Raw genomic sequence first — 12,852 nt, 5'->3', positions numbered from 1 at the left:
AGATTTCTTGGCAGCTTTTCTTATGTAAACTATCATAAGCTTTTTGGTCTAACAGATACTAAAATTGGTTACAGCAGGAACATTCATACAAGTTCCAGCTTCTATCCTTATCCACTAGCTAGGAGTCGCCCCCATCATTTAGAGAAGTGGTTCTCAACCTTCCTAATGTTGTGACCCTTTAAGACAATTCCTCATGTTATGGTGACCCCCAATCATAAAATTATGCAAGTGTTCTTTCACAGAAATTAAACGGAAACTGACCAGTGGCGTGAAGATCCATTGTTCATGATTATATATAAATTTTATGTAAATTGGAGGAGTGGCAACAGTGGCAGCACCCCCCCCCCCCAGCCAAGCTGCTCACCCTGTCACGACCCCTGTGAAAGGGTCATTTGACCCCCAAATGGGTCCCAACCCCCAGGTTGAGAACCACTTATAGGCTATTTCCCTTAAACTTGTTAGGGATGGTTAGGAAACTTGTTAGGAAAGTTACCCACTTTCCTAACTCAGGATCCTTATCCTCTCCCAGACTATTTCCAAATGGAGGCAGACAATAGGCGCCGCCCCCTGCATGCAAACAAACAATTGTAAGCTGCGTGTTTGACCGCTTCCTGATGGGAGACCCCTCCCACATTATCCTGCCATCTCATTGCGGCTTTTCCCTTTGCAACAAGGCAGCAGAGAAGATGGGAGCATGGACAACCCACAGGTTTCCCCCCCCCATTCCTGGGTTGTCAATCAACACAAGCCACCAATCCCCTCACAGCAGTGGACTTGGGGACTTCCTTCCCTCTCTTCGAGTCCCAAAATTAATTTTAAAAATACATTTCTGCTTTGCTACAGGATCACGCCAAAACAATAAAACATTTATAAAGATTTCTTTTGTGGATTCTTTGTATAATGCTCTCAATTTATGTTCATGTAGATTACTGATAGGCTGGCCATATTACTATGCACACTGAAGAGAACATGACAGTACATTTTATTTCCACTGACACATGGGCACATTGCTTTGCGGTCATGTAGCAATGCGGACTGTGCATTTTTTTTAAATTAGTGATCCAGAAATGGAGAAGGGAGGTCGGGTGTGAGGGCGGGCAAAACGCTAGCCAGGCTGTCGCATGTTTCTTCTTTCAGACAGGCTTGCCCCTGTTTGTGCCTCATTGTGAGCTGTAACAAGAAAAGGGAAGCAGATTCTCCCACATTCCCTCATCGTGGGGCAATGGGGACAAAAACTCATGCCAACCACTGGAGAGCTATGGGGTGCTGCCGACATTTTGAGGAAGCAGCATTAAAACCTACAAACAATAAGAGGGACAGGGGCAGATTCCTCATGCGGAAATGGTCCCAGTCTCTTAGTCTTTCCCTGTTAACTGTCAGTTCTTAACTGTCAACTCTCAACTGCCACTTCTAACTGGCTCTCAATTCTACTTGAATCCTCTGTCACTCAAGGTTCTCAGACCAGGTTACAGATTAAAACATTTACTGTCTACAACATATGTCATGGTAAGTTCTGTACTTCATTGGCATGTCCTTTAAAGTTGTATGTATATAATAAAATTATATTCAGGGCAGGGCAGTTGACAATAGACTTTATAGTAATGTTAAATGTTTTTATTGTTAATAATATAAAATAAAATAATATAAAAACTGCCTCCTCTTATGATTTAACCCTACGAGAGTTGAACAGAAGTTGGTGGGGTTTTCTGTTTGCAGATGGATTTTTGGGCAGGGAGCCAGCATCCCAGGGTGTTATTTCCTGGCTTCAAATATTTTTGCTTTGCTGTTCTATAAATACATTCAGCAAAATGTCAAAAAGAAGCAACACATTCAACAATGTTAAATAAAATCAACCATCTTCCATAAAATACAATCTGCTACTAGTGCAGCACTTGGATAATATATATATCATTAACTTCATTCTACTAACCATAGTCAGTATAGATCTATTTCCAGTTAACCGTCTGAAATGTCAAAAAGCAGTCACACTGAACAATGACTTTTAACAAGATAGGTAAACTTATAAATTTACTGAGCTCAGCCTAAATTCTTGTGTCTTCCCTGTGCACTCAGAGGATAGTGATGAAAAGGTCTGCTTTACTGTGGATGGGTTACATTTTAGGATTGATATCACAAATTCCAGAAGGTAAATTCTAGATTTGCAATTTTTTTTCTGCACAAACTAAGGCTCATTCCGTACATTTAGGATAAAGCACTTGCAATGTGCTTTCTGTGTGCAGAACAGGAAAATCTACTTCTAAAGTGCATTGAAAATGCATTAACCATCATTTGTGGAATGGGGCCAACACTTACCTTATGTAGGCAACTTGATGTGAAACTTTTGCCACCCCACCCCCCACACTTCATACAAACAACTCTACCAATGTGGCAGAATGTATGTATCTGTGATAGCTAGAACATAAAGGAAACCTCAAAATAGCAAGAACTTCATGTGATAACTGGGATCATATATCATTTGAATGGAGCTTGTAAGGCTAATGTGACTAATCCTTTCTCACAACACAGATCGAAACTTTGAAACACATTGTGTCTGGAGATCCATGTATGTGTATGTTTACCTTGGTATATTCTCATCCACTGTTGCACAACCATACAGGAACACGATAATCCCTACAATGGAAGCTGGAATCAGCATTTGTGTATAAACTCCCAGCCAGGCAAAATACAATCCAATCTTCTCACCAAAGTACTTCCTGAAATACATGGCAGAGGGAAAACATTGCAATGTTTACTATTTCTTAAAGTACATAATAGCTAAACCTATGAATCACAGTGGGGTTGAGTTTGAAAGGGGAAATAAGCCCTGTTGATTAGTTGGAATGCATTTCCCTTTGGAGGATTCTGTTTTGCATGCTCACTGGAACTGATCCAGGGCTGGAAGCACCATGTCAGCCATCTAACCCTGCTTACAGCACAGCTTTGCCCTTCTTTCTTGATAACTCCCTTGACAACTATAGGACTACCAACATAAGATCTCCTTATATGCTTACTCACTTGTCTTCCTATTGACCAAGCAAGATCTCATGTGCTTGCAAGAGCAATAAATGAATCAGATGCTAAGCAAAGGGCCAAAGTCTTGCTTTACTTTGCACAAATGAATTGATATATAGGGCTTTGGAATATACTAGGAATGGCTGGCAGCTCCAGAAAGAATGAAGTGGGAGTTTAGAGAAAAAATACCATCACTGATTTTCTTCAGTGAAGCTTTTGATAAGTGAACTGTTCCAGATGCAATAACCAATTTTGGACAATTGCAATGATAAATCAAATTGTGGGAGGAAGAAGGGTCAGGGGACACATAAACAGAAAGAAACATTCAGTAGCACTTCTACAGAAGCCGCTGAAAAAGACAGAATGGATTTGCATAACAGTGGCTGCTCCTAATCTAGGTGGGTAGCCATGTTGGTCTGAAGCAGCAGAACAAAGTTTGAGCCTGAAGAAGTGTGCTTGCATACCAAAGCCTATACCTTGAATAGAACCTTGTTGGTCTTAATGGTGCCACTGGACTCAAACTTTGTTCTGCTCCCAGCCCAGTTATCTCAGGTTGGAGATTATGCTAAAGTTGTCAGGTGGCAACCTAGAGATTTGCTCTTCGCCACTGAATCCAATTATTAAAGGGCAGAGAAAGCAGCTATGACTTCTCCCACTTCGCACACTCAGTCTGTACTGTTACTCGCCCTATTTAACCGGTGGCTCAGCTCCAAGATGTCTCTTTGTTACAAAAAGAAATATGTAATGCAAAAAATGGTGAAGGGGGAATGGCCATGTGAAAAACATGGCTGCTTGACTTTCCAGTTCACTAAAGGTAAATGTCTGGGCTGGAATCTGGCGATCCTAGATGAGGAAGATGGAGAGGGCAAACAGACAAGGCAGATGCTTTAAGCAGAAATGGAGGGAGGGGAAAAGCACTATAGTGGCACACGAAACTACAGGCTTAGTAAGGCTCAGCATCACAGAAGACAAAGACAGAGTTTTCTGTTGTACACCCACAACACTTTCCAAATAAATTTCCAGGCCTCCAGTTAGGTAAATAGATGACAGCAGTGGCCAGTGGAGTCTTTCACCAGATTTGGCTGGTGAGGCAGATGTACTCTGTCCTCACAAGGAAAGATTGTTCCTGTGTGGTGCATGTCTTAGTAACATTCTAGAAGAGTGTCTAGATGCTTCAGTTGGCATAGAATCCTGTGGCCAGAATGCTGACTGGAGTAGGTCATAGGTACTATATCTCTCCAGTCTTGTTCCATTTGCACTGGTTCCCAATTTGCTTCTGGGCTCAGTCCAAGGTGCTGGTATTACCTTTAAAGCCCTATTTGGGATATTTGAAGGAACACCCACTCTCATATGAACCTATCCATCCACTCCAGTCTCCTCTGGAAGCCCTCCATCAGGTATCCCCACCATCAGATACTACATAGGTGGCAACACAAGACAGGGCCTTTTCAGTCAATATATATTTTAAATATAAATTAATAAAATAATCATAGCCCTGCAACAGCAGCACACATTTATACCAATATGAAAACGCTAACTGAGGATAGAGGCAGGTAGTGTTATGGGGCTAATGAATGAGATATGAACTGAATTTCAGATCCTTCTTACCTCACTAGGTCAATTGGCTGGTACTTGTAAAAGACTCCATAGCTTGCCCATTCTTCACACAGGAGCTATAAAACAAAGTTAAAATGAAAAAGGAAACTGTATGGAAGCTGTTCCTTCTTTCCCTCAACCACAGAATTCACACTGTGTTCTGATGTCACTATCTTGTGGTTTTATGTTCTCTAATCCTCCAATGTATTTGCATTAAGTACTGAGCAAGCTTGATCTTAGAAGAGGATTAATAAAAAGATATAAAAGGGGAGAGAGAAAGGAGATGTTAAGGTTCCTCTGATGCTATGATTTATAACTATATGTAACTATATATAACTATATATATATATATATATATAGTGTATATATATATACACGCAAAGAGCCTCTTGTGGCGCAGAGTGGTAAGGCAGCCGTCTGAAAGCTTTGCCCATGAGGCTGGGAGTTCGATCCCAGCAGCCGGCTCAAGGTTGACTCAGCCTTCCATCCTTCCGAGGTCGGTAAAATGAGTACCCAGCTTGCTGGGGGGTAAAACGGTAATGACTGGGGAAGGCACTGGCAAACCACCCCGTATTGAGTCTGCCATGAAAACGCTAGAGGGCGTCACCCCAAGGGTCAGACATGACTCGGTGCTTGCACAGAGGATACCTTTACCTTTATATATATATATATATATATATATATATATATATATATATATATATATATATATATATATATATATATATATATATATATATATATATATATATATATATATATATATATATATACACACACACACACACCAGGAAAACTCTTAACAAATTTGGAAGATGGCTGTTCACTGAGTTATTAGAGTAAGGTGAGCCAGAAGGCATTGGTTTGCAGTTCCTGAAGAACAAACATGTATTTAAAAATATTTTTGGGACTATGGTGGCAGAAAGTGCCCTTAAGTCACATGTTATTTTATGATATATTTGTTATATTTTTGCAATATTCTATGTAATTACCCCATGACGTTATATGTAAACTGTCCAGAGCCATATGGAAGGGTGGTATAAAAATAATCTAAAATAAATAAATAAAATAATATAAATGTGTGTTAGGTGCTGTCAAGTCACTTCCTACTTATAGTGACCCTATGAAATGATGTCCTCCAAACCAGTGGTCCCCAATCTTTTTACCACTGGAGACTGGTCAATGTTTGACAATTTTACTGAGGCCGGGGGGGGGGTAGTCTTTTGCTGAGGAACGTCACCGCCGCCTAAGCCCCTGCTCCACTTGCTTTCCCACCAGTGTCCCTGCCACCCTCTGGGGAGTGCTGCCAGCAGCAGCTGTGCAGTGCCACGCTGAGGGGGAGCCCAAGCCATGGTGGCCGCTGGAGAGCATCAAAGGTGAGCCGGCGGCAGAGTGGCAGGGCAGCCCCCAAGGCAGCAGCCGGGGAGGAGGATGAGGAGGAGCTGCGACCCGGTAGCAACAGATCCACGGACCAGTCCCAGTCCCCAGACCGGGGAATGGGGACCACTGCTCCAAACCATCTGCTTGTTAACAGCCTTGCTCAGGTATTACAAACTGAGTGCTATGGCTTCCTTGATTCAGTCAATCTATTTTATGTTCGGTCTACCTCTTTTTCTGCTGTCTTTAACTTTTCTAGCAGTATTGTCCTTTCCAGTGATTCTTTGAATTTTCAGTACACCAGAGTCCTTAGTGTGTATTGATGGGGTTTATACAGATTGTATTATTTGTTGAAGAGGAATCTAAAATCCTTGCATTCTCACTATTAAAACGCTTATCAAATCAAATTATGTGACATTAATTACCAAACATAATAGAATATCTGTAATACTGAATGTTAACTTCTGAATCTTCTGAATTATAATAATCATAATCTAGAAATTTTACTTAGAGAGATGGTTGGAGCATTTTATACATTTTAAATAAGAAATTAGATTTAAACTGTCTATTGTTTTTAAAAACGTGTATATATGAATTTTAATATGCTGTTGACTGCCCCAAGACTGTTGCCAGAAAGGGATGGTCTACAAATCAAATTAATAACTAATAAAAATAATTAATTAAAAATAATTAATTAATTAATAATTAGATTTATTTTCCGCCACTCTCCATAGGCTCATGGTGGGTCACAATAGTCCTATCCCTATTAAAATACCCATTAAAAGACTTTAAAAACAATCACAACATGGCGGAAGCTCTCATTATTCCTATCCCCTGCTATCAGAGCGGCAGGGAGGGTGGGGAGGAGATCTAACTTACTAGGTCCGGGGGGGGGGGATGCTGGCACTCATTCGCTGACCCCAGCCTCAACCAAAAACCTGGCGGAAGAGCTCCATCTTGCAGGCCCTGCGGAAAGCTGGTAATTCCTGCAGGGCCCGCAGCTCACCCGGGAGCTCATTCCACCAGGTAGGGGCCAGGACCGAAAAGGCCCTGGCCCTGGTCGAGGGCAGGCATGCTTCTCTAGGGCCAGGAACGATCAGGAGATTCTCCCCCGCTGAGTGTAAAGCCCTGCGGGGGATATAGGGCGGTAGGCGGTCCCTCAGGTATGTGGGTCCCAACCCACGTATAGCCTTAAAGGTCAAAACCAGAACCTTGAACCTGATCCGGGCAGCAATTGGCAACCAATGCAGCTGCCTCAGCACAGGCTGGATATGGGCCCTCCAAGGTGTACCAGTGAGAACCCGAGCAGCTGCGTTTTGCACTAGCTGGAGTTTCTGGATCAGAGACAAGGGGAGGCTGGTGTAGAGTGAGTTACAGAAATCTATTCTGGAGGTGACTGTCACATGGATCACTGTAGCCAAGTGGTCAGGGGACAGGTAGGGCGCTAGTAGCCGGGCCTGGCGAAGATAGAAAAATGCCTGACCCGCTACTCTCTTGACCTGAGCCTCCATAGTCAGGGAGGTATCGATGGTCACCCCCAAATTCCTGGCCTGGGGCGCGATGGTAAGTTGCGCTCCTGCCAGTGTGGGTAAGCGCGCTGCCTGGTCCTGCCCTCTGCCTTCCAGCCACAGGACCTCCGTCTTGGAGGGGTTGAGTTTCAGCCAACTCTGCTCGAACCATTCAGTCACTGCTTCCAAACATCTGGCGAATGGTTCCGGGGGGGAGTCCGGACAGCCGTCCATGAGGAGATAGAGCTGGGTGTCATCAGCATACTGGTGGCAACCCAGCCCAAAGCTCCGTACCAGTTGGGCCAGAGGGTGCATAAAGATGTTGAATAACGTGGGGGAAAGGACTGTACCCCACAAGGGAGTCCGTAGGGACACGAGAACTCTTCCCCCACCGCAACCCTCTGGTTCTGGTTCTGGAGAAAGGAGCATATCCAGCGCAAGGCTGTGTTCCATATCCCCGTGCCGGCGAGGCGATGGATCAGAAGGTCATGATCCATGATGTCAAAGGCCGCCGATAGGTCCAAAAGGACCAACACGGCCAACCCACCTCTGTCCAGCTGGCGACGGAGATCATCCAAAAGGGCGACCAACACCGTCTCCACCCCGTGGCCAGGATGGAAGCCCGACTGATATGGATCGAGTGCCGAAGTTTCCTCCAAGAATAAATAAATAAAACTTCTTTTCCTGACCCAGAATCCTTCTTAAAAGTAGGTCTTTAGAAAAATCTGACTGCTTCACATTTTATCATTTATGGCCTTGTTTTGCAGTTTGCACCATGTAATATTTGATTATTCTTGTTCAAGTTCATCTTACTGGATGTCAGAAATGTTTTGTGAATATTCTCCATATCTGCACAAGTGGACTGTGAATGAATGAACCATTGCCTTTTATTTACAACTCCCACAGATCAGTTAATTCTCTGGCATCACATATTAAAAAGACCCAGTTCAAGTTTATTCTTCGGAAATAGAAATGTTCTTTTGGATGCAGGACATATTCCTATCTTTACTTTGGGAATCAGAGTAATGGCACATTTTAGCTTTCAACTCTTAAATCAATGCACTGAACAAAACTCCACAATAGATTTTAAGGTCACAAAACTCTTCTGGATTTACACCATTGTTGCTAAAATAAAATAAAATTACTTCCAATGTGCAAAATTTCTCAGAGAAGGGCAATAATAAAGGGAGTTCGTTAATATACAAATGCATCTGCCCCTAACACTGGATGCTACACACAATTATGGATATACAAAATTACTTTACAAGGTTGAGAAGTCCCAAATCTACATTACTGAGATTTTGACATGCTCTTCGGTGATAGGTCATCAACTCAGATAAAAGTTTGTTTGTACTTTTGCTAAAGCCAGAATAACAATACAACAAAATAAATAAATCTTACACGGAGTCTTACTCCAAAACCAAATTATGCAAATGCCTTGATAATCATGTCTATGGTTTACCATGTAAATAAACAATATTCAAAACTGATCTAGATTTCTGGTTGAAGTAATGCTTTGTATGTCCACCAGGGCAATTTTGCTCCTGATACCTGCTAGCAAATAGCTGTACATCAGACCTATACATCTATTTTAAATCAACTTCAGATGTACCATAAAGAAGCCCCCAAGCTGTTTTTTCTTCCTCTGATGCCAGAGGCCCTCGATTTACCTTAAGACTGCAGAACAACGTGTAATTTTTTTTGCCCTCACATAATCACAGAGCTGCTGTTCTCCTTGTAGGGGTATTTATTATTTGTTTACATTATTTATAGTCTACCTTTCTCACTAGGGCTGGAAGCACTGTGCGTCAATAAAATCAACAAGATGGGACACTCAAGAAACAATGCAATTTGGGCTGTAGAACTAATCAGAAATCTAAAGAACATTGAATATTAGGGCTGCCAAACTCCATGTGCTGACTGCAGCTCTCACAAGGCTACAACTGATCTCTAGGCAACATAGATCAGTTCACCAGGAGAAAATGGCAGCTTTGGTAGTTGGACTTAATGGCATTGTGCTCCAAATCCTGCCTTCCTCAGGCTCCAGGTATTTTCCAACATGGAGCTGGCAACCCTATTAAATATAAAGGTTTTTAGCATCCCCAGTGGGACTTTCTTCTCTGAAATGGCATTGGCATCCACAGTCAGAGCCATGGATATTGTAACATCTGATCTGGCCCTTGTAGCTTGCTAAGAGGTGCCTTGGGTGACTGTGATGTCTCCTTCAGACCCAGAAGTAATTTGCCCTAAGGACTTAGCTGATGCAGATGGTGAAGCCTCCCATTCCCCAAGCTCACTTGACATCCTTAACAAATGGTGGTTGAGCTTTCTTGAACATGGCATGCACCAATGTTGCATTTTCTGTTAGAGAGAATACATTTAAAAACAGCATTTCTAAATGACACTGCCTCTCTGTAAGTCTGTCTACCTCCCAGCAAGTGATTCTTGAAGCTGACACTCTTGAGAATGCGCTGAGCCCCCATATCAACTTACTTTTCTGTCATTTGTCTCAACATGTTCACCTTCATAGTCACCCTTAAAAACAAAGAAAACTGGAGTCAATGCAAAAGGTCACAGCCAAATTCTGTCATGTATTCTGTATGTTACATCTGGCATATCAAGGCCAGGGAGTCTTCTAATTCTAAAGCAATAACCATCATCCCAGATGTTCAAGCAAAGGAAGAATCTGGCTTTTCAGAAGGCACTGCAATTATGGGGAGAAACATTATCCCTCCCCCACTTTCCCCTACATGTTGCAATGTAAAGACAGCAGGAGAGGAAGGTTGCTGCAACAAGTCTTATATGCAAGTGACTAGCCTTCCATTCTGCTTCAGACCAGTAAACCTCATAGCAGCAGCATCTTGCAGTTTAAGCCTATGCACAGCTACACCACTGAAGACAATGGGCTTTGTAGATCCTTTAAGAAGTCTTTTGACATCAATGAGCATAGAATGATATAATTCTATTAAGATCCCACTACAAAGTTTGAGTCCAATGGCACCTTTAAGACCAACAAAGATTTATTCAAGGTGTGAGATTTCATGTGCTCATGCCTTGAATAAATCTTTGTTGGTCTTAAAGGTTCCACTGGACAAATTTTGTTGTGCTACTTCAGGCCAACACAGCTACCCACCTGAATCTATCTTTAGGATTCCACTGTTCATTTCCCCAAAGGATGCTAGTAAATACTAAAAGTTACAAAAGGTACTGAAGAACAGAGGCTCTTCGGGTTCTTTCCTGACTCCTGACTCCTATTTTTCTTAATTGTTGTTATTGTTGTTAGGTGCGAAGTCGTGTCCGACCTATCGCGACCTCATGGACAATGATCCTCCAGGTCTTTCCCCGGAGTCCATTTTGCCTTTTGAACCCGTCCATTGGGTTTTCATGGCAAAGATACTGGAGTGGTTTGCCATTTCCTTCTCTATTTTTCTTAATAGCTGTGAGCTAATGTCAGATATGAGAGCCTCTTGTGGCGCAGAGTGGTAAGGCAGCAGACATGCTGTATGAAGCTCTGTCCATGAGGCTGGGAGTTCGTTCCCAGCAGCTGGTTCAAGGTTGACTCAGCCTTCCATCCTTCCGAGGTCGGTAAAATGAGTACCCAGCTTGCTGGGGGGTAAACGGTAATGACTGGGGAAGGCACTGGCAAACCACCCCGTATTGAGTCTGCCATGAAAACGCTAGAGGGCGTCACCCCAAGGGTCAGATATAACCCGGTGCTTGCACAGGGGATACCTTTACCTTTACCTTTAATGTCAGATATGAGACTGCAGTGGTATTAATCACTGGCTGGATGTTTGTAGGCAACAGATACTTTATCCATTCATACTTCTGGTAAAAGCTGGTGCTGCAATAGTTCCTTTCATTTTAAAGGTGATGCATGTCTCTTTGGCTTGGTTTGCAAAAATACAAAAGAACTGACAGGCGGTGACTATTACAGTCAAAGGCAAGATTTCCATATTATTTCCACAATGCGAGATATATTGAACACAATGGTGGGTCAGATGTGGGCCAAAATACAAATGTTTGACCAATAGTTAGTTGGGGAAAATGAAGTACTCAGTGCAAGCCCAGTTCTGCAACAGGGCAAATAAACATGTTTACATGAAAGCAAGGTGACTGATTTAAGAGCGTCTGCTTTGATTCTTTGCAGCCTATACCCAATTGCATTGGCATGTTATAGAAACATTTTCCATGCTGGTTTAGTAACATCTCTAATTAAATACAACACTAACTTACTGATTCAATGAATCACTGAAAAGAACCCCTCACGAATAGAAAATTTTTTTATTCCTTTCTTTTCTAAATCAAAAGTACATTAATTTATGATTTTCCTAAACATAAAATTATCTATAGCCTTTGGACAATTTCTTATGTATGTGCTGAACATGCTGGCTGCCCTTGCATAACATTAATATGACTAGAAATATAGCCCATTGCACACAGGAATGCAATGGGCACTGTGATGAAGGTCAAAGGGGCGGGGGAACACGTGCCCCCCCGGCCTCCAGAGAGGGCCGTGGGTTGGCACGGTCAGCGGAGCTGGGCTGGTGGTGGAGGAGAGGGCAAAAGGCATGGGGCAGGGCTGGGACCCAGCTGTGGCTCCCCTGCCGACTTGGGCAGTTCTCCGGTTGGCAATCCGTCCCGCAGCAGGTGCCGCTGTGGGGACACAGTCAGAGGGAGCGGTGCCATTGGGGCCATCCATGGGGGAATGGCAGGCTCGGGGCATGATGGGGCTTGAAGGGACCGGGGTACACGAGCCTCCCCCCAGGCCCGCGGCCACGTGTTGCTGCGCTCACCGGAGGCGGGGCGTGGTTGGCGGGGAGAGCTAAGGCATTGGGGAGGGCTGGGAGCCAGGCGCGGCTCCGCTGCCTTCCTGGACAGTCCTGGGGCTGGAGATCCGGGCCGCAGCAGGCTCTGCCATGGGGACAGGGCCTGAGACAGCACCGCCATCTGGGCCACTCTGCTCGAGATGGCCGATCTCCGAGGCATCAAAGTCAGGGGAATCCGTGTGCGAATTGCGGCGTGTTGGTTAGGACGGGGCAAAGGTCAGAATAGGAAGGCACGCTTTGCGCACCACCCGAATGGGCTGCTGGAGAGGCCAATCGGGAGGCGCTTTGTGCTTGTCAGTCCGAGGGCAAGGGCCCAATCTGTGACTTTTGATCCCAGACTTGGCCCACCCATACCCCTCTTATTGTTTTATTAAGAGGGAAAGATATCTATATTTCAGAATATGCTCAGAACACATATCTAATCCATTTCTCCAACAGAAAATGACCACACTGATATGCATTACATTAGTTAGGAGGATGTCAAGGGGATTTAAATCAGGAAGCCCACTGCATGGTGCCAGAGAACTAAA

At 43.6% G+C, this 12,852-nt stretch overlaps 1 protein-coding gene across 5 annotated transcripts in view; it reads right to left on the bottom strand.

Moving 5' to 3' along the window:
* ANO1 (anoctamin 1) overlaps nt 1–12,852 on the bottom strand; it is a 188,621-nt gene that overhangs the window by 66,190 nt on the left and 109,579 nt on the right. For all 5 annotated transcript variants that reach the window (XM_077322083.1, XM_077322085.1, XM_077322084.1 and 2 more), the window contains exons 9-11: nt 9,987–10,028; nt 4,621–4,685; nt 2,580–2,714 (exon numbers count right to left, since the gene is read on the bottom strand). In XM_077322083.1, the coding sequence (XP_077178198.1) occupies nt 2,580–2,714; nt 4,621–4,685; nt 9,987–10,028 (242 nt within the window). The remainder of the gene's footprint in view (nt 1–2,579; nt 2,715–4,620; nt 4,686–9,986; nt 10,029–12,852) is intronic.

This window comes from Paroedura picta, chromosome 2 (assembly GCF_049243985.1).
Source record: "Paroedura picta isolate Pp20150507F chromosome 2, Ppicta_v3.0, whole genome shotgun sequence".
Classification (NCBI taxonomy): Eukaryota; Metazoa; Chordata; class Lepidosauria; order Squamata; family Gekkonidae; genus Paroedura; species Paroedura picta.
This window is presented reverse-complemented; position numbering and strand designations above follow the sequence as displayed.